Source organism: Abramis brama (assembly GCF_963993115.1).
Source record: "Abramis brama genome assembly, chromosome: 21".
In the NCBI taxonomy this organism is placed as follows: Eukaryota; Metazoa; Chordata; class Actinopteri; order Cypriniformes; family Leuciscidae; genus Abramis; species Abramis brama.
The window spans coordinates 9228592-9255622 of NC_139983.1; the positions used below are offsets into that span (position 1 = coordinate 9228592).

The 27031-nt window shown below is 36.7% G+C and overlaps 3 protein-coding genes and 1 long non-coding RNA gene across 8 annotated transcripts in view; 2 read left to right on the top strand and 2 right to left on the bottom strand.

The window, feature by feature from the left end:
* The first annotated feature begins 1557 nt into the window (after window positions 1–1557).
* LOC311071806 (transcriptional-regulating factor 1) lies at window positions 1558–19213 on the top strand. Of its 5 annotated transcripts, none has more exons than XM_084096346.1 (15): window positions 1559–1821; window positions 6872–8248; window positions 8328–8374; window positions 9010–9157; window positions 9274–9474; window positions 10841–11117; window positions 11505–11559; window positions 12254–12393; window positions 12640–12743; window positions 12820–12889; window positions 13076–13164; window positions 13265–13378; window positions 13724–13825; window positions 18417–18595; window positions 18682–19213. In XM_084096346.1, exons 2-15 carry the CDS (start codon window positions 6926–6928, stop codon window positions 18971–18973), a joined length of 3141 nt encoding a protein of 1046 aa, XP_083952472.1. In that variant the 5' UTR covers window positions 1559–1821; window positions 6872–6925; the 3' UTR covers window positions 18974–19213. The 5 variants fall into 5 exon arrangements, with proteins under 5 accessions (XP_083952476.1, XP_083952472.1, XP_083952474.1 ...); XM_084096348.1 differs by having other exon boundaries at window positions 1562–1821; window positions 18420–18595; XM_084096347.1 differs by lacking the exon at window positions 1559–1821 and adding an exon at window positions 3807–4038.
* Window positions 10976–21792, bottom strand: LOC311071810. Its single transcript, XR_014603928.1, has 4 exons — window positions 21743–21792; window positions 18403–18607; window positions 17863–17885; window positions 10976–11108 (listed from the first exon to the last, which is right to left on the bottom strand). It is a non-coding gene; the product is annotated as an uncharacterized lncRNA (long non-coding RNA).
* Window positions 21793–21817: 25 nt separating this feature from the next.
* dusp23b (dual specificity phosphatase 23b) lies at window positions 21818–25726 on the top strand. Its single transcript, XM_084096354.1, has 3 exons — window positions 21818–22051; window positions 24991–25268; window positions 25348–25726. Exons 2-3 carry the CDS (start codon window positions 24999–25001, stop codon window positions 25534–25536), a joined length of 459 nt encoding a protein of 152 aa, XP_083952480.1. The 5' UTR covers window positions 21818–22051; window positions 24991–24998; the 3' UTR covers window positions 25537–25726.
* A 155-nt stretch (window positions 25727–25881) lies between these two features.
* The window catches only part of afdnb (afadin, adherens junction formation factor b), a gene marked incomplete at its 5' end in the record, with an annotated part of 15288 nt that continues 14138 nt past the window's right edge, over window positions 25882–27031 (bottom strand). Inside the window, one exon of the mRNA XM_084096290.1 lies at window positions 25882–26135. Within this exon, the coding sequence (XP_083952416.1) occupies window positions 26018–26135 (118 nt within the window). The 3' untranslated portion in view covers window positions 25882–26017. The remainder of the gene's footprint in view (window positions 26136–27031) is intronic.

The following is a 27031-nucleotide window of genomic DNA, read 5'->3' on the forward strand; positions in this document are numbered from 1 at the left end:
GGACGGGCCATGAGACTGGCAGAGGCAGATGTAGAAGAAGTGGTGACGAGGGGTTGCAGTGATAGACATAGCGCTTGCACCAGATCGGCAAATGGATCTGCTGTGGGATTGACATCGCTTGAATCTAATCCACGCTGCATATTGATCTGGTCTTTTGTCAGCAACAGAAGAAGACAAAACAGGTAACTTCAACAGGATGCTTATTAACATAAATGTTCAGGAATCAAGCGAAGTAAGCAGGTAAGTCTTATGAGCATAGAACGATCTCAGAGCGTAGATGAATGATAAACAGTCCTGTTTGTTGCTGGGGCTGACTGGTGAAAACGGGCTGATTGACTGAAGATGACTGGTGAAGGCTGAAGACAGATGACTGAAAAAGATCTCAGAGATGAACGTACCAGGTGAGTATACTAGTGATGTTTGGTTCTTTAACAAATCGTTCTATTGATCCGGTTCATAGGACGTAACCAGTCGAGCCGGTTCATAAATAGAACTTTAGTTCCAGGTTGTTGACGAAAGAAGCACGAATGAGCCGGTTCAACCAACGGATTACCGAGGAGTCTGATAAGCGAGTTGGCAAATACTATGCAAGCCTGTGGCAGGTAGTGGAAATATGCTTACTATGACTACTGTTATTAAATAACATTTTATTAAAATCTGCAAAAACATTTGTCGAGAGATATAAACAAATTTTACAATAGTTTGTGCATTCAGATTATATTTTAAGTTAAGCATAATCAAGGAGTTTAAAAGACTGGTTTATTCTTTCTATATATATATACTTAAGACATGTAGAACATATCCGCATTTATGCATGTCTGTAATGTGTGCTGTAGGTGCGAAACATTTAGGAATCTTATCCATGATGTAGGCTACTCAATATTGGTCAGTCATATCCGACAAAGGATCCGCAAATTAAACTGTGACCACAAACACCATTAACTTAAGTGAATGTCAGGCAATAATCAGCTATTTCATTTGAAAGTTTCAATATGCATTGGCACAAATTACTTTATTTGAATGTTTCTTTGATATAACATGTTACTGAGTTGTAAGAAAATAAATACGTAGTACCATCACTGCTTAGTGACGTAAGGAACCGATGAATCGGTTCATTGAAACAAACTGTCCAAAAGAACCAGTTTGTGGAAGTGAATCGGACTTTACATCACTAGAGTATACACGGGTAAGGAGCCAGATAAGGTGCACGGTAGGAACAACAAGACCATACAGCGGTGAACTGGAAGGTGACTGCTTATAAAGGGGAGCTGTGATGAGTGGGTGCAGGTGTGACTGATAGACTGAACTGAGAACTGAATCTATTGGGTGGAGTGGAGAGGTCTAGTGTTGAAGTTGTGTTCTGACTCTGTTACAGTGGGATGAATTATTATTCTTATTCTTCTTCTTCTTATTATTATTTTTATGCTTTTGCTGAGAAAGAGAGAATTTTTTTTTTAAAACAAACAAACAAACAAACAAACAAACAAACAAACAAACAAATAAATACATTTAAAAACTCTTATGTTAAAGTTTGGTGTGTGTGCCATATTGTGTCATAGTGAAAGTGTGTTTAGAGGATGTTGAAGCGGAAGTGCGTTTTACAGCAGAGGGCACTACTGATGTTCACTGCAGATCTGTCCACCGAATTGCAGCTTAACATTTGGTAGATTTACGATCTTGAAAACTGTACTGCTATTTGGAAACAAAAAAAAGTTCTTGGAGTGTGTGTCTGTGTCATGTGATCCTGGATCCTTCGGCTGAAAGATGACAAATGAACACTATTCAGAGCTTCATCATGTGTCCTTTTACTTTCTAAAAATGGTAAGTACTTTTTGTTTTTGCAAAACTCAAACACTATTTAATGAAGTTCAAAATGGAAGCAGATTATGACACTGAGTGAAAATATATTGATATAAATTTCCTTTCAGTTCATAAAAATATAATTTAACAACCTTAGCCCATTCTGATGCATCACAGAGCATTCAAATTAGAGCAGTCTAAAATAAAACTACAAATAATCTATTGCTTCCTTTAGTTTACTATTACCTTGTTTCCTAAATTTAAACTTTTAATTTGCACTAAAATGCCTCAACTATTTAACTGCAGATGGAAATAGAAGGTTTCGGTTAACAGGTGCAACTTTATGATCAGATAAGACGATGATGAAAACCCCACTGCAGAACCAATTACAAAATGTTTCATTATTTCTTAAAGGGATACTCCACTTTAAATGAAAATTCTGTCATCATATACTCACCCTCATGTTGTTTCAATCCTTTATGAATTTCTTTCTTCTGCTGAACAGAAAGGAAGATATTTAGAAGAATGTCAGTAACCAGAAAAGAAGTAGGAAAAAAATATACTATGGAAGTCAATGAGACCAGAAACTGTCTGGTTACTGATATTCTTGAGGGTGAGTATATGATGACAGAATTTTCATTTTAAAGTGGAGAAAAAATTAAATAGGGCCTATTTGTGAAATCTTGTGGAAAATGTTTAAAACATTAGTTGCTGCGCGATAAATTCCTTTTAAAATAAAATATAATGAAAAACACAAGACAGAAAACACCCTAGAACTAATTACACTTATAGTAGCAAATAGTGATCTGATCAGGGACCATGTTTGCATGCACATCATTTGCTCATAGTAATTGGGTTGATGCATTTACATGACGGTTACGTACGCATAATATGACCCGATTCTCATTAATATCTTAAAATTCTCATGCACGCAAACGCAGTCAGTGTCCGTTTAATTAACAGTGAAATCAATGCAACAACCTTTTTTATAACACAAAAAAGGCTCTCGTCCTTACATAAATAAGAGATTCCTATAACATACAACTAAAACTCACTTTTGGGATGTCGTCCCCTTGGAATTATAAGGTTCTATCTGCGTTCTAAGCAGTTTTGAGATATTGAGCTTTAAAGTTTTTGCATTCCATTCGACTGTGTAGAAAGAACCTTTTTATTTTCTAAATAAAAAGTTCCAAAATGTACACAACTTAAAAAACAACATCACATAATGTAAAGAAGTGGTCACAGAATAAGAATATGTGAATAATTTTTGACAAAAATGATAGAACCTTATAATTCCAAGGGGACGATGTGGTGGGTGTATAACTTTGATTTTATAACTTTATGATTTTATAATCATATGCATTGTATATTGTTAGCTTACTGATTTAAGATGAAGATTAGTAAAACGGTGCCGCAAGTATTCTGTTCACTGGACATCAACAGGCATCTACAAGAAAGCATAAACATAAGGAAATAGATGTAAAATTCATATTCAGTTATACATGCATGATTTATCACACATTGAAAGCACACATAACTCTTAATTAACCATCAACTCCATTATTCACTATGAAACTGCTGATGGCAGCAAATCTCTGCCAGCACAAGTTCACCACAGGACACATTCACAGAAACGCTGACCTTTCTCAATGTGTGAATGAAAAAGTGTGGCTAAGCTGATACAAGAATAACGCAACCATAATTTACATTGGCAACATTTACATTTGATTGGATTGAAAGATGCACATTGTAGAATGCCATGTACAACACCACGGTCATTGTAGACTTTGATTCTGACAGTACAGATTCTAATATAGCTTTCTATGCACCATTTATCATCAGAAAGCCCACCTTTTTTATCCTCCTCCATTTTACAGATGAAGCTATGAGACAAATAATAGCAGGTTGAGAAAATAGCTTGTGGTTATAACCCCGGAAGTCTCTGAGCTTAAAGAGAAAGATGACATTTCCTGAACTTCCTTGAACCCACTCAGGCCTTTAGACATTTGCTGCATTTATAAGACGACACAAGCACAATTCATTAGTCAGCAGTATGAACTGAACTTACTTCCCATTTTAAGAAGTGCTTTTGAGTTATTGAGGGTTTTTTGTGTGCGTTGTGCCGACCTCGTCTATGTTTGTTATGATATGGTTTTGCATCTTATGGTATTCACTGCATCTTGATGGGTCATTTTGATGCACTAAAAAAGTGCATTACGGACATAAGAAACGAGTGAGGTAAGCATGATCACTTTTTATCACGGAAATACATGCAGCATGTGCATCTTCTAAAGATGCCCAAACAGCTCAAAACTATTTTAAATGCAAATAACAAACTGAAAAAAAAAAAAAGTGGGTAACACTATTTTACAGTGTCATTGTTAAATGATACAGTAATAATAACGGTAGCGCTTTATTTTATAGTCCTGTTCCGAACGCATGTACATACTACACATGTACGTACAATAACTGGGTTATAATTAGGTACTAACCCTGAACCTACCCCTAAACCTAACCCATGTAGTTACCTTATATAACCAGTACACCAAGTGCACTGTAGGTACACATACTATAAAATAAAGTGTAACAGTAATAACTATAAATTATGCATAATTACATGCAACTTACACTAAACCAAACCCTAACCCTACAGTAAGTACATTTAGTTACTTAATATTACTCGGAACTTAAACGTATAATTATAGTGTAACGAAGACACCATAAAATAAAGTGCAAGCAAAAAGTGTTTAATTTTAATTGTGACATTCTGTTTACAGATCAGTAATACAGTCAGTGCATAATGTAATACTTGCATGCATTGACCTCAGTTGGGTTGCGGATCGGAGTTGCAAACTTTGATTGTGTTATACTGTATGCACAGATATGGTTAAGAGCTCAACGCAGTCTAACAAATATTTGAGTAGCAGTTTCTAAAAATGCTTGTAATTGAAAACACACGTACAGTGTTTTAATAGTCGACTGTACTGTAGTGAGCACTAGGTGAGGTGGGTTTACCTCAAGAATAGATAAAGTTTAGCTATAAGTATAAATGAAACTTGAGATGTGACCTTTAGCTGAGTAACGTGAGTTGCGTCTCAATGTTGAAAATAGATATTTTGTCATTTATTTTTTTGCTTGAGGCGCACAAGAGTTGATGCGATTTAAATTTTATGCAAATGCACACAAAGTATTTAAATATTATGTTAAATTCATAAGTATTTCATTCAATAAATAATAATGCAGAGGATAAAACTGAAAAGTGACCCATAATTTCATGCTTAGAAATCTATAACAATCGTCACCTTTGAACTACAATAATAATTTATTTCTTAAAAATAATAGATTTAAAAAAAATATATATATATATAGAATGTATCATCTTCATGCATTCCAATATTCCACCCGAACAGTTTGATGGAGAAATAAATAAAATAAGTAAAGAATAATTTTTACACACATTACACCAATTGTTGTAACTACAGCTATGTCTCAGTAAATGTGTGATGCACAACTACTGAATTCCAAAAACTGTTAATAATGTACACGGTCATACAACGAAGCTGAACATGTTAAACCAAAAAAAGAAAAAAAGAAGAAAAAAACGGTGCCGACAGAAAAAAAACAATTGGTTCAATTGGTCTTCAATTGGTGCTAACTTAAAGACTGTTTAGTTTTTAAGTCTCTTTTTTTTTTTAAATAGACAGGGTTGAGATGATGTTGTGCCTCAGTAGTGTCTTTTTTCGAGAAAGTACAGATCTTTCAGTTTTGTTTGTCTGTACTCACACACTGTCACTTTTAAGTTTACTTCAAAAGGTCTAACAGTCGCCTTGTTCCACTCACTGGTCAGAGTCTGACGGCTTCACGCACTCAGAGTAAAGTGAAGATGGAAACTTTCAAAACCACAGTGCACACTTGAGCCTTTTGACACTCAGATGCTGTGTTAATCTGATTCAGAGAGTTGAACGAATGATCTGTTAGCACACTTTCTTTAAACAACACACTCAACACTTGGTCTCTCTCAAACCACACGAGTAAAACATTATTCTGTACATTTGCAGACATTGTTTTGTAAGACAAACCTCAGATTGGTAATACGTTAGAGGTAGAAAGAGTAGAGGCAAGTACATTTTTAAGCCAGTTTTGCCATGAGAGATTAAATTCACTGAATTTATGTGAAAATGTTTGTACAATAATAATATATTTTTTTAGGACAGCAGCATCTTTCAACGAGCTCTTAGATACAGATCAAACTGTCGTCCTATATTCTGAGAAGACCATGTGACAGGAAGTGATAAGATGGTGTCTATACTTCATATTCTAGATCTAAGAGGAAGCCTCAGACTGAGTCATGGTGTGAATTTACTGTATCTGTTGTGGGTGGAAAAATAAGATATTATTAGTTTGCTAAAGACAGATTCCTGTCGGTATGAAAAAATGAACAAATTAATCTCAGACACGATCTAGACTTTGACAAGTGTTTGAAAAAATCTAATGGAAATAAACTGTGAACAACATATATTAAAGTCGACATGAAATTAAAATGTGCACGACAGTAAAGTCTCTGCTCACCAAGACTGCATTTATATAAACAAGGCTACAAAAAATTGTGATATTGTGAAATATTATGACAATTTAAAATAACTTTTCAATTTGAATACATTTTAAAATGTAATTTATGCCTGTGACAAAGGTGAATTTTCAGCATCATTACTCCAGTCTTCAGTGTCACATGATCCTTCAGAAATCATTCTAATATGCCGATTTGCTGCTTAAGAAACATTTATTATTATCACCAATGTTGAAAAAAACTGTTGTGCTGCTTCATATTTTTGTGGAAACTGTGGAAATCTTTTTCCCCTCTTTGATAATCTAGAAACATTATAAATGTATGTGTCACTTTTGATCAATTTCATGCATCCTTGCAGAATAAAAATAGAAATAAAAAATATATATTACTAACCTAAAACATTTGAATGGTAGCGTGTATAAAACAGGTCTTTCCTACAAGACAAAAATGTCTTTGTAAACTTTCAAAAAAATATATAAGATCTTGCTCTGTCTTGTCTTACAGGAAAATGCTATTTTTGAAAACCGCTGACGGAATAATCAATGATGGAAAAGTTTCATGGTGACATTCAAACCTCCATGTAATTACATCCCCCTCAAACCATTAGTTTATCAGTATAGAAGCGGCACTTTAATCTTTCTAAAGATGACGGAAAACCTGTACGAGACGAATCAGTTCAACAACCACACCAACAGGACCTATTTGCTCCAGCACAGCCCAAGTGCGTTGGGAGTAACTCACTACGGTGTACCTAACGTAAGCTTGGTCCAATCATCTCCAATGTCTCCGCTACTCAACCACGAGCAACTAACATCTCCTGGCACTCCAGCACATGAACTTTCTCCAATGATTGACATGCCAAACAGTGCCGGGAACTGGGAATATGATCAGTTTGGAAGGTCATCATGGGGATCTTCTTCTCATGAAGAACTAGCAGAGACTAATCGAATCTACCCGTTTAACATCACGTCTCAGAACAACTCATCACTGACTTGCAAAGACAACGGCAGTGCTTCTCATCCTCAAAGGTTGGACTCATTCTCGCAGGCTTTCCCTACAAAAAATATTCACCCTCTCTTTGTTGATAGTAACAGAACAGATGATAAGCACTCAGAAAACCACATTTCAGGGGGTTTGCACTTACCTCAAAGTCTTCCAGAAGGATCGGACAGGCAATCCTTGGAGTCTCCAATTTTTAACACAATGGTCATCCAAGGCCAAACGCAAATGATATGTGAACAGCCCGGCTTCCATCTGTCAGAGAGCCAACATTCACTGCACGGCCTTTACCAAAACCACCAGCAGTTTCACTATGGATACCAGCAACACAAACAGAAAGTGAACAACATGGAGCAGGTAAACAGGAGTCTCCATAAGCCACAAAGCCCTTGGCATCATCAGCACGGTTATCAAAGCCACCCAATGTCATATCCAATGGCCTTGAATCAACAACAAAGAGGGATATTTGCACATAAAACTCACAATGACTCTCTAGAGAGCCATGAACCTGCTCAATCACCAACTTACGGCCACCGCCAAGACTTTAAAGTCCCAGAGCAGCAGATCTTCCATTACCAGGACCAACAGCATCTTCGTTCACTTTCCCAACCTGGCAATCCTTACCTCACCCTTCAGTCCCAAGATCAATCAATCCCTGCAAAGCAAAACAACATGTTTAGTGATCACTCCGCACCCAGCACACCTGTGTTTTCAAGTCCCAAAGAAGATCAATCTGGTTTCAACTTCCCTCAAAGAAGTGAAGATCTTTGCAGTCCTCTTTATCAGAACAAGAGTTCAGGGGTCTGTAAAGCTCTTCCACAGGCGACTATGAGAGGAGATATTTTTCATCATCTCACCGCACATGCGCCTCAGTGGTCACAGGTACCGTATTTTTTATTTTAATACTTCATTAGCAACTCATTTTTATTTACGTTAAAGGTTTCTCAAAAATGTCTTGCAGGCATCTTCACCAGATATTCAAGATGAGGCTATTTCACCTCATTTCAGGTTTGACTCTAACCATAATCCTACTAATCAATTTAGTCAGAAAATCATGTGCTTTTCACAATACCCATTGTTTCGAAGCAGCTTTACAGAAAGTCATGTTGTTTATCATATCGTAATATATCTTCATGCAGCATATTTGCATTTATAATATTATAAATCAAGCAGTGAAGATTTGCTATAGAATATGTGAGTCTGGGTAAGGTTGGGGTAAAATAAATTATAACAATTTGGTGTAGTGACAAGCCTAATTATTATTTGGTGATGTTTATCATTGACACAGTTAAGTGATGCATATAAATGACAGGATAAAAAAAAAATCTGATAATATCACCCACCCCAAAGCAGTTTAACATGGTAAAGCAGTCATGGCATAATACTTACACAATACATTGTACATAATACCTTTAGCCCCTAAGTGTACAAACCAAAGGCAACTGTGGCAAGGAAAAAAAACTCACATTATTTATATATATTATACAGTAGTCAACATTTGAAGTGGATGAAAACCTTTCAAAGTTATACATGAATTTTGAACAATACCCGTTCTTGTCTTAGGACAGCTTTGATAAACTGTTTTGATCCACTTCAAATGTTGACTACTGTATAATATAGTATGTGGATTTGGATTTCTGTAGAGCAGAACCTGGGTTGTCGAGAGAGGAGGGATCTCATACAAAGATGAGATGCACCGTATGTCAGAGGGAGTTCAAAAGTCTTCCGGCATTGAACGGCCACATGCGCTCACATGGAGGACTGCGAACACACCCCACATCCATCAAAACGGTACAAACCACACTCATTTTGATCATCTATGGAGTTGTTTGAGTAAAAGACAGAGGTTTGCATGAAATACGGCATGCTGATTTGCCCCACTGATTCAAGTTTCTTTATTTTAACAGAGAGACGGGCACATTCATCTGTCTACTGAGGTTGCTCAAACCAACCCCATCATCTTACCTGTGTCAGTACCCGTCAAGGATTACCAGGCCCCAACCAAACTTATGCTCAACCTTCTGTGCCCAAAGAAAGATGATCAAAGCGGTTTAATTAAGTGTGGTGCACAGTCACCCCTCGCGTCTGTACAAAACCACCCTTCCTGTGTGAGTTTCTGCCATTAATAGTTATTTTTAGCCGCTGCTGATCTTGAACATCACTTCAGTTTTCTGAGAATAAGACTGCTCAAAATTAGAAATAGAAATTTCTGACAAATCCTCCAAAACTTTATATATATATAAAAATAAAAAAAATCTAAATTGGAGTTTTGTAGCTGTTAGTCTGTTACAGTAGCTTCTAGGCTATCTATATTGAAGCTGACACATTTTTGACAATTTACTTTTAGCAATATATGCATTTAAAATGTGCATTCTCTCAAAAATATTGATGACACATCTTGCATTTAGGAGCCTGTACAAATATGTGCCCATTTGAATATTCCCTAAAACAAAAATGTCCCTCTACCTAATGCCTTCTGCCACCAGATTTGCATTAGCAAGGGGCAAATTTATGGCTGTGATGTAAACTAAACTTTTTTCAAGAAACATATTTGATGTTTTGACAAATTGGAGGCTAAACTTATACATTTGTACAATCTTATTTGTTAATTTTTGAATGATCTGCATACACCCCACTGATTTATGTTTAGGGGTGGACCTTTATGCTTTTTTTTTTGATCGTACAAATTTATACGAAATCACCAGCTTGTAAAATAGTTACCGTACATTTTCTTGTGAGATTGGGTTGGCTATTTAAAGTCGGCATGAAACTGACATTATGAAAATCTCTCCTTCTCTATTGTGACATACTGTATATTCGGATGAAACCTCTCAGACAAAAAAAAAAAAAAGGGCGGGACTTAATTTTGTCCGTTGGGAATTGATTGGATGGTTGAATCATTGTTTGCTGTGATCTGAGTGACAGGTTGCGTTTTGATTAAAGATTACAAGGGCACATGCATTTTAAAATAATAATGATAAATCATTTATTAATAAAACACTAGAATAGTGCATACAAAAAAATATATAATTAATTAAACTGCCTCTACATCCAATTCAACTCTGAAAAAATTAGGAAACACAGATTGTCCAGTCTTTTCATTCATATGATTTGTGATCTACACAAAAAAAGTTTCTCTTCTGTGAGGAAGAGTAGAGCTTTTGCTTAGACTGAAGACTGGTACATACATATGTTTTTACCGCTTTATTTAAAGAGAAGACTTAACATTTAGCATGCTAATACTTTATGTGCTATTGTTTGCAAACAGTTCACTGGCTATATAGTATAATTCAGTGATATGACAAAAATATATATCTATAATTGAATAAATTCAATCCTGTCATGAAACCATGTAAAATTAACTTTAAAACTACTTCATTTGGTTACTTTAAAATTACTCAAACAATGTTTTTCATAGCTTCAACATTATCAAATGAAGGTATGTAATCCCTGATTTCTCATTACGCATTTTAGATAAAGAGATCCGTCTCGGATGAAGAATGTGCACCAAAGCAGGTAAAAAAGAGATACCGCCACTGTCTGGTCCCATTGATGATTCCTCCGCCCAGTGCCGGTCAGGAGTCCCGAGGCGCTGTGCTCTTCCGCAGTCAGCTGAGGACAGCAAGCAGCATGGGGGACGACGTGCCGTACACTCCTCCACCAATGCTTAGCCCCGTACGCCCGGGCTCGGGCCTCTTCAGTGCCGTCAGTGGAAGAGGAAAGAGCAGTGGGGTCGAGTCTTCTGCAGACGGTAGTGGAGATTATTATATCTCTAGATTTTATGACAATAACAAACATTAAAGAGTTATTTTTACTGAATTCTTGCCTGTTCACACCAAGGAAAATAACTATGAAAATAAAGATATAATTCTAAAAATCATCCTAAAAAGTATAGCAGAGTCCACACCTCAACTAACACAAATGGCACGATGTCTTTGGAATAATTTTCAGAACTATTATTTCCAGCTGACGAACGATAAAAACATTGACAACCAATCAGAATCTATCCTGCTTTCGTTTTAGTTATCATCCTTGGTGTGAACGGGCCTTTATTTTAGATGCATGGTGAATGCTTGTTACAGTAGCTGTATTTTCATCTTTATAATAAGCATTATCCATCTTTATCTATAACTAACAGGTGTTAAGGATGACTGTGGTGAGACTTCAAGGGAAAATGCAATTAATGTAACTCCGTAAGTAGTTGTTTTTACGTAAAGATAATATGGGTGTAAATTCAATCCCACTAATGGCAACAAATGAAATGTTTTACCTTTGAAAAGCTGCTGCCATGATGCTTGGTGTTGTGGGTGGTTGCCAGGGCATTGCTATACGATTGCTATGGTGTTGCTAGGTAGTTTTTTACTGGCCCAACTAATACCCAGAGTTCATTCTCAAGTCTCAGTGGTATTCTCTTCTTTATGATAAGATGGGCACATGGTGATGGAAAAGTATGAAATGAAAGAAAAAATTATATTTCAATGCTTTTGTGTTCCCAAAACTTCTACCCAGAAACTTTGCATTTGCTTGCAAAAAAAAAAAAAAAAAAGAAAGAAAAGAAAAGAAAAAGAGAACAAAAGGGTTTTTCACGCGAATGCAGAAGCACTGAAATAGTTTTTCCCTCCCATTTCATATTTTTTTTCATCAGGTCTGCCAGATGGGGAAAAAAAGCTTATTCACTTAGAAAAGTAATATCCCACCTCCTCAAGTTGCATGATTTAAGGTATACATACCATAATAAGATCGAAAACATTAGACACTTCACCTTTAAGCTCAACAATGTGTAACTGCAAATTATTTTATGGTCAACTGCTTGCTTTATTTATTACATTTAAATAATGTCAGATTAAAATAACCAGTAAATAAACAGTTCTTACATGTTCTCTACAGTCACATTAATGTTGGTAAAGAATTTCAAGCAAAGATCCCAAACATTAAGAGTAAAGCCCTCATAAAGGAAGATACCCATAATGCTGTCCTTCTGTGGTTGCCCACCAAAGACCTGGATACCCCTGATAACCAGCAGAAAGGTAACTAAAAACACACATGTATTTCACTTTTGTGCTTAAAGAATGCAGCAACTACAGTGATTTTACAATGCAGAGAGGGCATTCTTATGAACAATGCAAAGCAGAACATAAAATTCACAAAGTAAAAGTTAACTAGGCTAACAATGTTACACAAAACAAACTAGATTAGACTAGGTTCCTTGTTTTCCACAGTTAGAAGAAAAAAGAAAAAAATCTGACTACCATTGATTTCCCCCCCCCTTTTAGTGGAAAACCTTCTGAAAATGGCTTGCTCTAGTGTACTACCCGGTGGTGGAGCAAACACAGAATATGTCCTTCACTGTCTTTTTGAGTGCAGAGGAGATATTATGGTAATTATATTTCTTGTAATCGCTTCCTGACACTAAAACTTGTCTAAAAAGCCTAAAAATAACTATTATGTTCCAGAACACCCTGGAAAAGCTTCTCCTGACAACGCTAAACACATCCAGCCTCAAAACAGACTATCATTACGCAGGTGCGTGACTCTTCAAAAGATTTTGTACCCAAAAATAAAAAGAGACATTAATTTTGTCTTTCTTATTACTGTGCTACCCTCATATGCAAGAAATCCTTCCTGAGGAAGTATAATAAGATTATTAATGAAGTAAAGGGAATACTAAATGCATCACATTACAGTATTTCTTCTATTATCATCAACTAGGATCAGACAGGTGGACACTTCAGGAGAAACGGCAGCTGAACAAAGCACTTTTAAATCATCACAAAGACTTCTATCTCGTCCAGAAAATGGTAGTTGCAGTCATGCAATAAATAATAAACTTTTGTTTTCTGTAAATACATTAGCATTCATTTGGTTTGGTGACTGTAAGAATGTTTTTTATTTATTTAGGTCAAGTCAAAGTCAGTGTCTCAGTGTGTCGAGTACTATTACACATGGAAAAAACGTTTGCGTCTGGGTACAAGAATCAGTACAGCTCTGGCTACTCCTGTTCAAGACCAGCGGGTGAGTTACAGCGCGGTTTACAAGTAATACTCCTCTGGGGGGCAAAAGCAGTGACCCAAGATTCAGTGTTTAAACACTTAAGATGAATTTATAGAAAATGTAAAAGTGCAGACGCTTTGATATGTTATCTTATTCAAAGACATTCAGACATTTTTAAGGGTGATTTAGGTGTATACATACTTTCTGTAGTCAAATTATTACATTTATAGAGTGTTAAAAGACTTAAATGAGAAATGCTACTACAGTCATTAGCTTACATCAAACTGATTTGAATTGGAATGATCTATAGTAATAAATATTTTTAATGCATAGCCTATATATATATATATATATATATTTCATTAGGGAGACTGGGCGATAAACAACACTGCACAACTGAACAAAGAATCCAACAGCAAAATATCAGAAAACTCCAGCGCTGTGTTTGTCTGTGAAGTGTCAAACTCTGTGAGTATCTGTGTACATACTGAAACCTCTAGGTGCTTTCTCCACTTCCTGCCATTTACACCTTTCTCTAAAACAAGCTGTATTCTGCCTCTGCATTCTGTGACATTTAATGCACTCACTCATCTACAGTATATGTCCTGTGTATAATCTAAGTCGTGTTATTGTGTAGCAATCAGCTAGGTATTTCAATTTACATAAATTCACTGTTTAAATTAACGATTAAGTAATCGATTAATCAATAACCTTAACTTCTTAAATCCGAAGCAGGGGCACTACTAAGTTATCATGTTACTTAACCACTTGCTTATCTAGCACCAAATAGGTGTCGTTTTAAAGCTTAGAAACTTGGCTTTACAGTGAATATAGGGAATATGGCCATCACAAGTGCTTTCAATTTGCTGACATATTAGAAGTGCTCTATTTTCATAGCATGAAAAAAATAACTGTGTTACATAACAGACTTGTGTCATTTGTCGTTGAAAAGGTCTCAACTAGCAGAATACAAGAAGCATATTTGTTTCAGTTAGAGTTAGAGTTTCAGTTAGAGACCAAACTTTATTATAAATGTAGTATTTGTATGAAAAAGCATCGTTGACGCACCTGCAAACAGTATACACGAGCGCCACGTTTTGGTTTGTAACTTCGCGCAACATTAGTAACCCTTAGTAGATAGCATATCTTTATTTAGAGCAGGTGGTGTCGAACGAGCCCAAACACAACATAAGACAATGTGTTTGATCACGGAGTGACATGACATGCTGCTTGGCTAAAGCTATAGGACTTCCAGGATCCGATCGCATCACGATCATGACGCAGTGTTTTCCAACATCATTGAAAGTTCAACCAACTAGGGAGGTGGTGTAGAGACCAATCGGACACTGTTTTACAGCTGGAGCTCACTTGGATTGGTTTGATCGCTTAGATTGACAGGTCTTGATTTACCATGAATAGGAGTGCACAGCTGAAACAGCGCTGGAAGATCATCACTCATAAACCAAGTAGTTATAACATTCAGTAAAATCACTTGTTTGGATGGTATTTTAGACCCTTGGTTAAATGACTAGCCTACCTAATCCATTGCATGGCTTGAAGATGTTAATACACTTTGGGTGTGTAATCAGCTCCCTAGTTCAGTAGTCAGGGCACTGACTATTAACAGAGTAAATGCTCCGATACAGAACATAGCTGAGGGCGTGTGCTCACCTCACCTCACTCTCATGGGGCGTGTGCCCAGGTTCAATGCAGACAAACAATAGCAGATCAGTTGTCACCTCACTGCACAGACAAAACATGCGGTGCAAAAGATGGGAGGTTGTAAAATCTAGCAAAAGTGTTGGTGAGAAGACCAACCTGCCGCTAGACAGATGTCCTGAATCGACATCCCTTTAGCCAAAGCCCATGAAGAAGCCACACTCCTAGTAGAATGAGCGCAAACTCCAAAAGGAAAGATCTCATTCTCAGAAGCATACGCCAATGCTATTGTTTCCACAATCCAATTAAATCCAAAGGCGGTTTCGAAACTTTCGCCCTCAAAAACGGACAAACAGCTGTTTTGACAGCCTAAATTGCTAAGATCTGTCCACATAAGTGCGCAGAGCGTGAATGGGGCATAAGGGGCGTGGCGCAGGCATAGTCCCCTGAGGAGCAAGCGCTTGAGGCATTATAATTTGTGCCCTAAATGACATGGAAAGCACCATGGGCACATAGCCATGTCTTTGTGTCAGTCTGACTATACACTCATCCTTCCCAAATTCCAGACAAGCTGTTCTGTAGATAAAGCATGAAAGTAACCCACTCTCTTCGCACATGCCAGAGTGTGAAAAAATGTTACCAAATTGTGCTTCCCCACTGAACGACAATCAATGGGCAGATGGAAAGCAGAAATAGCAGTCACATACACCTTTAAAGTGGACGGTGTGCACCCGTTATCCAAAAAGTCCTGTAGAAATCCTGGGTCTTCATTTCTATATTTACACCATGAGGCGAAGACCTTCCATTTCAGGGCATAAAGGGCATACTAACTTCCGCATTAGTATCCAGCACACGCTGCAGCACAATCAACATCTGCCTCTCGCGCTGACCTGCCAGTTCCACTACTCTGGTCTGGGATGTCATAGTGCCCATCGCTTGAGATAACGGGTCCCTTCATAATGGAATTGGCCACGGGGGAGCCGTCTCCGTTCTCCGTGGACCGTGCCACCACTGGACAGCATGTCCGCGCCACAATTCAGATGGCAGGAGACATAAATTGCTTGCATCGATAGGAGATTCCCGTCCGCCCACAAAAGGAGACGCTCAGCGGGTGAGAGTGAATACCCTCTTGGTGATTGATGTAAGACACCACCGTCGGGTTAGCGTGCTCATACAGCCGCGAGTCAAAAAATGCGCATCTGGCCTCTTTGCCAGGCAGTGCGTAGCACACAAACTTTCAACCAGAGCTGAAGTGGTTTCATATGCAGGAGTACAAGCTGGCACACAACTCCATCAGTCCCAGCAACCTCTGAAAGCACTTCAGAGAAACCAATTTTCCCGGCCTGAATGGTGCGAAAGAGTTGAGCAGAGAACGTACGTGCTCGCACACTTTGTAAATGCCCTCAAAGCCAAAGCCAGCCCGAAGGGGAGGACTTTGAAATCATACGCAGTGCCCTCAAACGTAAATCTCATTCTGCATGCCAATTGAAGCGTATAACTGCTTGTCACGGTGTTTATCACCCACTCTGACACCCACGTAAGCGCACGCTATGCACTGGCGCAGTGAGAGAGAGGTTGTAGCGCTCTGTGATGTGACTGAGCTGGACCCCTCTCGAATAGGGGGAGCAGCAAGCCCGATTTCCTCTTGGACTTCCAGGGACAATAGAGCTTCTTCCAGGCTTCGTGATCCTGCTGCAGAAACCTTGCTGGCTGTTCCGGTGGTGACCAGTTGAGGCCCAGGTCTTTAATAGTCTCTGAAAGAATCCTCAACAGCTACTCATCCACCGCAGCTGGAAGCTCGGTCACCTCACTGCGTTGAGCCTCAAACTCATGACAGGACCAATCACCCGAGTCAGAGGCCGCAGTGGACATGACGTCATCGTCGTCATCCTCGCCTGCATTGCCAACAGAGATCAGGTTACAGGCTTCATCAGAGGAGAGAAAGCCGGTCTCAGAATAGGACACAGTAGAAAACACACACATCATGCATGTCGGAGAGCTCGATGGGTCCACCACACACACATGACATTTCTTGATGGACATCATATTCCTGCCAGAAAACAGAGAGAAAGTGTTGTCCTCTTAAAGAAGAGATCAACGGCGAGAAGAATTCAATGCTTGCTTCGTGAAAGAGGAAGAGAAAGATTCTGAGGCAATGGCACTGAGCACTGAACTATATAGTGAATGGCTCCACCCATAGCTTGCACTCTCAGTCACCATTGGCCAGTAATTTTAACTGCCGTGATGCAATCAGGCTTCAGTATACAAGGAAGGAGAGGGATACCCCATAGCATTAGCATGCAATGTTGAGAGACTGACTTGAAAGGGAACTACACGCTCTGATGATGACCTTGCTTAATCGACCCATCGATAGGTTTTATCAATTAAATGAATTGATCGTCACTTAATTGTTAGCATACCTACTAGCAACCACTCAGAACACCTTAGCAACCAAAGAGAGACATGATCAAAACACCCAGAACACTTTAGCAACAAAGCAACACAATTCAGGTTGATTGAGACACTTTTTCCCAGTCATCTCAATGGCAAAATGTGTCCCAATCAACCTGAATTCACCCCTACATCTTGTTCAGTGATATATAATTCCCTTGTTGATAATGCTCAGTCTGTTGCATTATATAAAATGTAAATGTGTGTTATATATAGTATAACCTATTCTGTTCAATACAGCAACAAATGTTGCATATTCCTAATAACGAAGACAATTCTTTGCTAACAATACAAGTTGATTTTAGTTTTAGGATTTGCTTTAAAAATAAATAAAAAACATAAGATGATTAGATAATTATTCAATCTAAAATTACATGCTGTCATTATTTACTCACCTTTATGTAGTTCCAAACCAATTCTGTGGAGCACAAAAGGAGAATTTTACGCAATTACATTTCTGAAAACTTAACATACAGTTAACACTTAGGCATATTCTTTTAAAGTATATTGTCTGTAATAAGTAGACTTTTTAAAAGTATGCTGAAGTGCACTTCTTTTTCACAATGGGTCTTTTCCATACAACTTCTGTCAAGCTGCAAAAACACTATAAAAGCACCATCTATAAGTACTCCATACAACATCTAATCTTTCCCTCTGAAGAGTCTTATTCCAGAATAGTTTACTGACAGTTAAAACAGAATAAGTTACTCAGACAAAGATATTGTATGATTTGGTATATAGTGTATGATTTGGTATATAGTGTATGATTTGGTATATAGTGTATGATTTGGTATATAGTGCATGAGTTGCATGCTTTTTTTATGCCGTTGTCCATTTTGCAACTTATTACAGTTGTTTTAATAAAACTTATACTGTTGTTCTAAGGAAACATGGGGTTGGAACAAGTAAACATTTGTCTCTGGGTAAACTATTACCATCTTTCTCCCAGCAGAATGGAGAAACGTGGAACCAGAACAATCTCCGGCTGCTCTGTAGCTCTCCAGCCGAACACAGAGCGTCCACGGTGACCCAGTCTTTGGGTTCGGCTTCTGTGAGAAGTTCTCCCTCCAACAGCACCACCAGCGGAGATACTGATTCAGCCGTCTTTCCCTGCAGTGAGTGTGGAAAGTAAGCTGCGTCCTGAGTCAAAAACAGAAACATCTTCATACAGTTATGAATCAGTGGTCTGATTCACGATATCTCTCTTTTCATAGGGTGTTTTTGAAGGTGAAAAGTCGGAATGCCCACATGAAGACACACCGGCAGCAGGAGGACACACAGTTTTGGCAGTTTCCCAGGGTTTCTGAGCCAGATCATGTGATTGTGACACGTGGTTGCCATGTTACACCACTAAAACAAGCCATAAACCTTCATTCTTTACCATATGACAGAACCACAGAAGTGAAAACATCCTTAAATGACATGCGCAGTGAGTCAGTGCAGGAAATAGATCACCCTCTGAAGACGCTTCCTGTCCATAGTCCACTGGACTATATTCCAAGTTAGTAGCTTAAGTTTAGCTGACTGAAGAAGGACATTCTTTGTAGACTATAAAACAGACTACTTTATGTAAATGGTACAACTATATATGTATATTAAAACTAATAAGGCTATGGCATATCTTTGCTTTAATTTTTGGTGTTAAAACTAATGAAATGTGCTATTTTTTATCTGCTTGTATTTTGTATCACTTTTTTTATTTGTAATTAACCACCAGTTGACTATTAAACACTCACATTCACAACACATGGATGTCTTGTGCAATATTTGCATTGCATATTTTTCCAGTGTAAACGATATAAGTTTAGCTTGTTGATCGATGGGTGATTTTATCCAACTTCTCACCACTGCTTTTTTAAAATAGTAGTTCTTCTCTATTTCAAGCAAAAATATTCAACATGGTTGTCATATGACCTCATGGCACCTTTTTAATATGCACAATACACAAGCTGCATGTTGAATTACTAGGCCTCTATTTATGAACACAGACTTTGTCAGTTTGCAATCTATGACATCTGTAGCATAATAAAGATACTATATGGCGTAACTGTATGTCCCGCATATACATTAATTTTGTTACTGCAGACTGAAAATATGGGCTTTTGATACAGCAACACACACTCACACACTGCAAGGAAAGTACTAGGGGGTCTGTGGAAATGACAAGAGAAAAAACGTAATAAAAAAATAAACACATATACATATATATATATATATACATATATACATATATATAAATATATATATACACACACGGGATAATGTAGAGCGAGGCTCTCTCTCTCTCTCTATATATATATATACACACATATATATATATACACACATATATATATATATATATATATATATATATATATATATACACACACACACACACACACACATATATATATATGTGTGTGTGTATATATATATATATATATATATATATATATATATGTGTGTATATATATATATATATATATATATATATATATATATATATATATATATGTATATATGTATATATATATATATATAGAGAGAGAGAGAGAGAGAGAGAGAGAGAGAGAGAGAGAGAGAGAGAGAGCCTCGCTCTACATTATCCCGCTTATTACATGGCTACCTACCAAATAAATCAATAATTTGACACAAAATATTGATTTAAAAAGGAGTTTATTGATTTAAAAACGATTGTATTGCTTCCGCTAAAGAAAAGTCCGTTCCGTCTCTGTTTTTCATGGCAACGGTGTGTTACACTTAGCAGCAGTCTGTTATCAAGAAATAACAGACTGCATTCTACATTAGAATTCAACCAAGCCATGTAATATGTAATATATATATATATATATATATATATATATGCTAATATTAGTAGTCAACAATTAGCACGAAACGCAGGGCAAAAATAGTGACATTCGCAAGTACGTTTGGTCTGAATAAGGTAGTTTGCTATTTTAACTGTCAAGGTTTAGTTCTAATTAAATAACATAATGGGTCGTAAATATATATATATATATATATATATATATATATATATATAGTACACATACACACACACGTACATATACATACATACATAGATACATGTATATAGTAGTCAATATATGAAGTGGATCAAAAAAAGTTCATCAAAGTGGTCCTAAGACAAGAACGGGTATTGTTCAAAATTCAAGTATAACTTTGATGAACGGTTTTTGATCCACTTCAAATGTTGACTACTGTATATATAAACATAATATTTTATTTAAATAAAAATTAGATAGAAAAGATAAATAAAAGATAGACTAAAATAAGTAAATGAGCAAATAAAAAAAATATTCTAACAGTACAGTGCTACAATGAGTTGGAAAAAATGTAATAGAAACTATATATGTTCTAATTAGTATTTAGACATTTATAATATTTTTTCACAAAGTAAATTGGCCTTTTCCACAAGAAACTAAACATATGCATTTAAAAGTTTGAGGAGTTTAGGATGAGCGTCCCTTAGAACAAGGGTGGTAATTTGTGGGTGCGTGTCAAAATTCAAAACCCCTGCACAAAAACATTGTTTTTCTTTCACCACTGATTCACCTGTCCTACACAAAAACATTGTTTGTCAGAAGTGGGATTCGAACCCACGCCTCCAGAGGAGACTGCGACCTGAACGCAGCGCCTTAGACCGCTCGGCCATCCTGACATGCTACATGCTAATCACATGCTAATATTAGTAGTCAACGATTAGCACGAAACGCAGGGCAAAAATAGTGACATTCGCAAGTACGTTTGGTCTGAATAGTTTACTATTTTAACTGTCGAGGTTTAGTTCGAATTCAATTACGTTATGGGTCGTAAATGATTGTCCAGGCCCCTTCTAAAGTAGCAACAGAAGTCTTTGTTAAGTGCCGTGGGCTGGAAAATTATTTACGCCTGAAAAATGACGATGGGAAACTGTGGATTCGAATCCCACTTCAGACAAACACTATGTTTTGTGCAGGTGAATCAATGTATGCACGTAAATAGTAATTAAGGTAGTTAGCTTTTTTTGAAAGTTGAATAAATAAATAAAAGTAATTCAGGTAGTAGCCATGGAAGTCTTTGTTACGTGATAACTGTTACTTCTCTCAGCGATGGTCGAACTGGGCCAATCACAGTCGTTTGTGATTATAGTAAAATGTACGTAAGTTAATTTAATTAATTTTACAGAGATTACTAAATTGAATTTTTGTTATATCAACTACATGTAGTTGCGGTTATTATAGTTAAAATGTTTAATAAAAATAAATGTTTCCAGCAAGTCAAAACACTTACTCCGACATCAATGTGGTTCAATCTATGGGTTCAATGGAGGATACGGCTTTGTCGCCCTTGAGCGCCCCCTGGAGGAAGAGCCTGCATGTAGCACAGACTACAGTAACATGTGCCACTAATGGTCGAACTCGACAGCTGTCGAGCAGGGTTCAGTTCCAAAGACACGACATTGTATTTGCTAAAATAATATATGGATCAATGCATTAGTATTTAGAGAACAGAAGCAGTGTGTGATTATCAGGGTGTCCAGAAGGGAACCGTTTAGTGGACTGATATGGACCACGTCGAGTCAACACTGAACTAAACAAGGTACAGAGAATTATTAGCCTAATGTTACTTCTATTTGCAATCAAAATACTCGATTAATTTACCATGTACACCAAGAACGTGACATAATATATGATATACAATGTGCAATGCAATATTTTTGTGGTTACATTACATAATATTATTTGAACTGTAAAATTGCATTAAAAATACAATATTTAAATTAGCATTATAAATTGCACTATACAATACAATATTATTTAAAGGTACATTATCTAGCGGTTAAAAAAAATGCATTAATTTTGCAGAAGAGGATTGTTTTGATTGTGTTTCGGTTCTGCAGCGGATGAATATGGTTCTTTCTCACAACTAAACAAACACTAAAACACTAAACATTAACTATTAGGCTATAGTATAATCAGTTTAGATGGAGGATCACAAGCGGACTGGCTGAAGATGATGTTACTAATAGACACGGTAACAGTTAATTCCTTGAAAATAAATTCCAGCACAGCTAACGTTACAACAACCATAGTGACATTAAATGACCCTTCACAATAGATAATGTTTTACTATGAATTTTAGAGCTATGGCAATTTATCTTTAATAAAATATCTTACCTGCTGAGTAACGCCATCTCTGCGTCGCCTTTACAACACTTCAAACCCCTCAGTTCTCACTGTTGATTCTGGTTTTATTACTGGTTGATTCCCCGGAGGTTCAAATATTTAGCTGCAGATTAACTTCTCTCGCTCGTTGTGACAACTAACCTGTAACGTTACCTCTCCCACTGTCCCAAACCATACACGCAAAGTATACAGGTGTTATGGATCAACTGGGGCTCGTGGTAAATTGACATGCGCGTGCACCCAAAACGTTGTACCTGGGCCTGGCTTCCCAGCTTGAGGCGGCAGATTCGTCGAATGCCATTTTCCACGGAACACAAATAAACAAAATGTTTTCCACAATGTTTGTAAATGTTAGTATCATTTGTGGACTGTGTTGTTTCCTTGTTCTCTGTTCTCATGTGGGCCTATTTCACGCAGTTTATGGGAGAGTTTTAGCGTGTTTTCATGTCTCGCCTCGCAACGTTATTTTGAGACGTTTGTTTTAACGGAAACTGATTATGATGCTTTAAATAAATTTGAGCGCATTAAAGATTTTTTTCTTTGTGTATAACGCTAGTGTATAGGCAGTATTTATGGCTATATTTAAATATATAAAAGCTATATTTATGGTTCATTTATGTTTTGAGTTTATAAACTTTTATAAAACATTTGTTTTATAATTATCTTTAACATTTATGAAAATTGAAAAAAAAAAAAATAGAATCTGTATTTTCAGAACAATACTAGAGCCTGTTTAATCATTCATATTGAATGCAGGATCATTACCTCTGATCATTACACAGGAGCAAATGGAGAAAACTGCAAGTCTTTCACATTGCATTTAAGATATGCATTTTATCCATCTGGTCATCATCAACTCATGACCTTTGACTTGCTAGTGTCATCCTTTACTTTTTGAGCTACAGGAACTATTTTTATTTTATTGACTATAATATTTTACAATTTATGCTATACTATTTGCTATTTTATTTATAGTTATTATATTGCTACTATAGTATACTCATACTCAATTGTATTTTAGGCTACTAAAAGTTAAACTAATATAGGGTAATAATAATATGCTATAGAATAAAACTGCTACAGATTCTATATTGAACTATTACATTTAATGTTATATTACAAATACATTTCATAAATTTAAACCGGACTCAAGTTGTTCTATAAATGTTTTACCGCTGTAACAAATGTTTAAGGATTATCTTATAATTAGGGGTCCACGCTGTGATATTAATGTTGCCCACTAGATGGAGCCACAGGATACGGACTATCTTAAAGTCCCCCTGTGGTGTTGTTTATGTCTATGTGGTGTTTTTAATATGCTTAAAGACAAACCATGTGCAAATTCATAAGTCAAAAACCATTGCTGAGTATTTTCTCCTTAAAACTGCAGTGAAAAAAAGACAGTCTAAAAAACGCGGTTTAAAATCGCTGGTGTTTCTGACGTCACAAACTACCCTGCGGGTGGGCGGGCTTTAGCATATCATTAACTGCTGTGAAGCAGGGGAGTCTCAAGAGAAGCCAGGTTATCCCGGTGTATTTTTCTGTTGATATGAAAAATCGGGTACATTTAGCAATATAGTGGGTGAACTATGTTGTTCAAAGTTGTTCAAAGCCTTTGTAAGGATACGGATTATTAAAAGGCAGCTGTCTGACTGCAAAAAGGCATTATAAACTTGATTTTCACCTCAGGGGGACTTTAAAACTCATATTTGATCACCAAAATGACATATTTAATGCCTTAAAATACCTTGAATGTAACTCTACACCCGATCTTCATTTAATATACGTCGCACATAAATATGCTAATTACCCCGCCTCAACTCACTCACACCAGCTCAGAGATCCAATCGGTCAACTTACTGTAGTAAACATGGCATAATAGCAGTTTAATTCAGCCATATATGTTTGAACCAGAAACTGATTCAGAAGAAGAAGTGAAAGAGTGAATTATACAGGCTCGTATACTTAGTCGATGTATCATAATGGTAATGCATTAATGTTCTTTAAGACAAACCATGTGCAAATGTTTGAAATGTTTTTATTTTCATTTTATTCATTTTTATTGCATTTTTCTGTCATTTTTATTTCAGTTTTAGTTATTTAAATAGCCTACTTTGTGAAACTACACAAAAATGTGAAATCTTGCCTTTGCAAGCAGCTTCATATTTTATTCCAGTTAACATTTATTTATTTTTATGATTTTGGTTTTAGATTTAATTATAATAACAGGCCCAAACAGCACTTTAGCAGAAAGATTTGTAAATTTGAGACGGTTTTTCCTCAATCTTGCAGATATGCGACAGTGGGCCTTGTTTAGTGCTAACCAATGTTTTAATGTAACTCACACAACAGAGAAAACTATGGCTTCGGCACAACCTCCAAACTTCTCCTGGGTGGACCCTGGTAAGGTGGCAGGACTGGCAATGCCACGAATGACGGCCCACTATCAGTACCTGCTGGACAACGGCGTCAAGCACCTGGTGACCCTGTGCGAGCGCAAACCTCCTTACCACGACACCTGTCCAGACCTCACCCTTCATCATATCAAGATTCACGACTTCTGCGCCCCCACATTTGATCAGATCAAGAGATTCTTGTCCATAGTGGAGGAGGCCAGTGCGAGAGGACAGGTAAAACATTCTTCATGCACATCTGTGTTCTGCAGATATGTGTTAAGCATCTCTGTGTTTGTCTACTGGACTTTGGCAGGCTGTTGCGGTGCACTGTTTGCATGGTTTTGGCCGGACGGGGACGATGCTCGCCTGCTACCTGGTGAAGAGCAGGAAAATCAGTGGAATCGACGCCATTAATGAGATAAGAAGCATACGCCGAGGGTCTATTGAAACCCGAGAGCAGGAACTAATTGTGGTGCAGTTTCATCAACAAAATAAGGTGTAAAATAAGAAAATGTATATTTTTAATGCAGATGCTTACGAATAATGTTACATTCAGCAATAAATAATTATTTATTTCCAATGTATGTATTTATTTTTGAAGATCTTGATCTTATGGGCAAGGCTGTACATGTTGCTATCACTGAAAAATATTAAAAAGCAGTGCAACTGTAATTAAAGTCACTAAAACATCCTGCTATTTCCACTATTAATACATTCCTACAGGACATTTCTATGACATAGTGCACTATTTGAAAAGCAGTGGTGAATTTAGATAAACTAAGCCACCTTTTTAGTAACTGAAATGACATAGTGGCCTATCTTATATGAGTTTACCTTATGTGTATACAATTTTAAAACTCGCATGCGGTTCAGGAGGATCTGGAAACAAACCATGAACTATTCAGCCTTGTTCAGTTCGACACCAGATTGTCTAAATGATGGTAGCCTCCAGAATAAAATTATCTTAGTGGTTTGCCTTTTCATCAGGACACTTTGACTTTACTTGAAGTGACCATTTCCAAAGAAAACAGCTGCTGACGCTCCTTAAAGCTCAGGTTCTCTGGGGCTCGCTGTGTTTTGAAGCTTTTGTGATCCATTTCACTGTAAGAGTATAAAAAACCCCAGATTATTACAGGTTTTTGTAAATAACCAATGTGTGAAACAAAAAGATGTCACAAGGGCTATGTTAGAAAAGACATATTAAAATGATAATTATTCTTATTTAAATTCAGTTTTTGTGAGTTCTGTCCTACAAAAAATATAAAAAAACTCTGGGTAACAAGTAAACAATAAAACACAATGACAAACACAACAGTCAATGATATAGTAAAGATAGAACTGAACTGGGATCTCAGAATAATTTTCATAAATGTCAGATTAAGACTAAAATTATAAATTCATTACTGGGCCTGAAGTAACTTAGGTTTACTTGATTATGCATAGTTTACACATTCAGCAGTTTTCAGAAAAATCATGTTAAAATGTATCAATTATGATCCATCAGGCTTTAGAATAACTTTTATTTGTTCGTCTCTCAACCATTATATGTTTTAAAACTACAGAGTTTTGATCATAAAACTAAGCATTTAAATATCATGTTACTAAGACATATTATTGGCAGATATAAAACGGCAACTGATATTTATATGCATTTTATGTAAGTATTATACCGTTATAAAGATCTCATTGATGTCAAGCTATCAGAATTTCATCTTACTTTGTGACCATATAAAGATCATACCAAATTGCATATTTTTGCTCTGAATAAAATGGTGTTTTTTTCTTCCTCAAGTATGAGTTCCATATTCTCACTATCAAACTATATTACACTCTTAACCTGAATTAGTTGACTACTCGCAAATCGCGTGGAAACCCGTTGCCCTATACCACTTTAGTTTTTACACAAGCTGAAACTAAACATGTTGAGTTGTATTAACATTCATATCAATCATATGAAAAGACCCAGACAATAAGAGATTAAACAGATGAAATGAGGT

Coding starts and splice junctions, on each gene's coding strand:
- LOC311071806 (XM_084096346.1), top strand. CDS start 6,926: ATGGTGACATTCAAACCTCCATGTAATTACATCCCCCTCAAACCATTA. Junction 12,394..12,639: donor CCCTGATAACCAGCAGAAAG/GTAACTAAAAAC, acceptor CCCCCCTTTTAG/TGGAAAACCTTCTGAAAATG. Junction 13,165..13,264: donor TCTATCTCGTCCAGAAAATG/GTAGTTGCAGTC, acceptor TTATTTATTTAG/GTCAAGTCAAAGTCAGTGTC.
- dusp23b (XM_084096354.1), top strand. CDS start 24,999: ATGGCTTCGGCACAACCTCCAAACTTCTCCTGGGTGGACCCTGGTAAG. Junction 25,269..25,347: donor AGGCCAGTGCGAGAGGACAG/GTAAAACATTCT, acceptor GGACTTTGGCAG/GCTGTTGCGGTGCACTGTTT.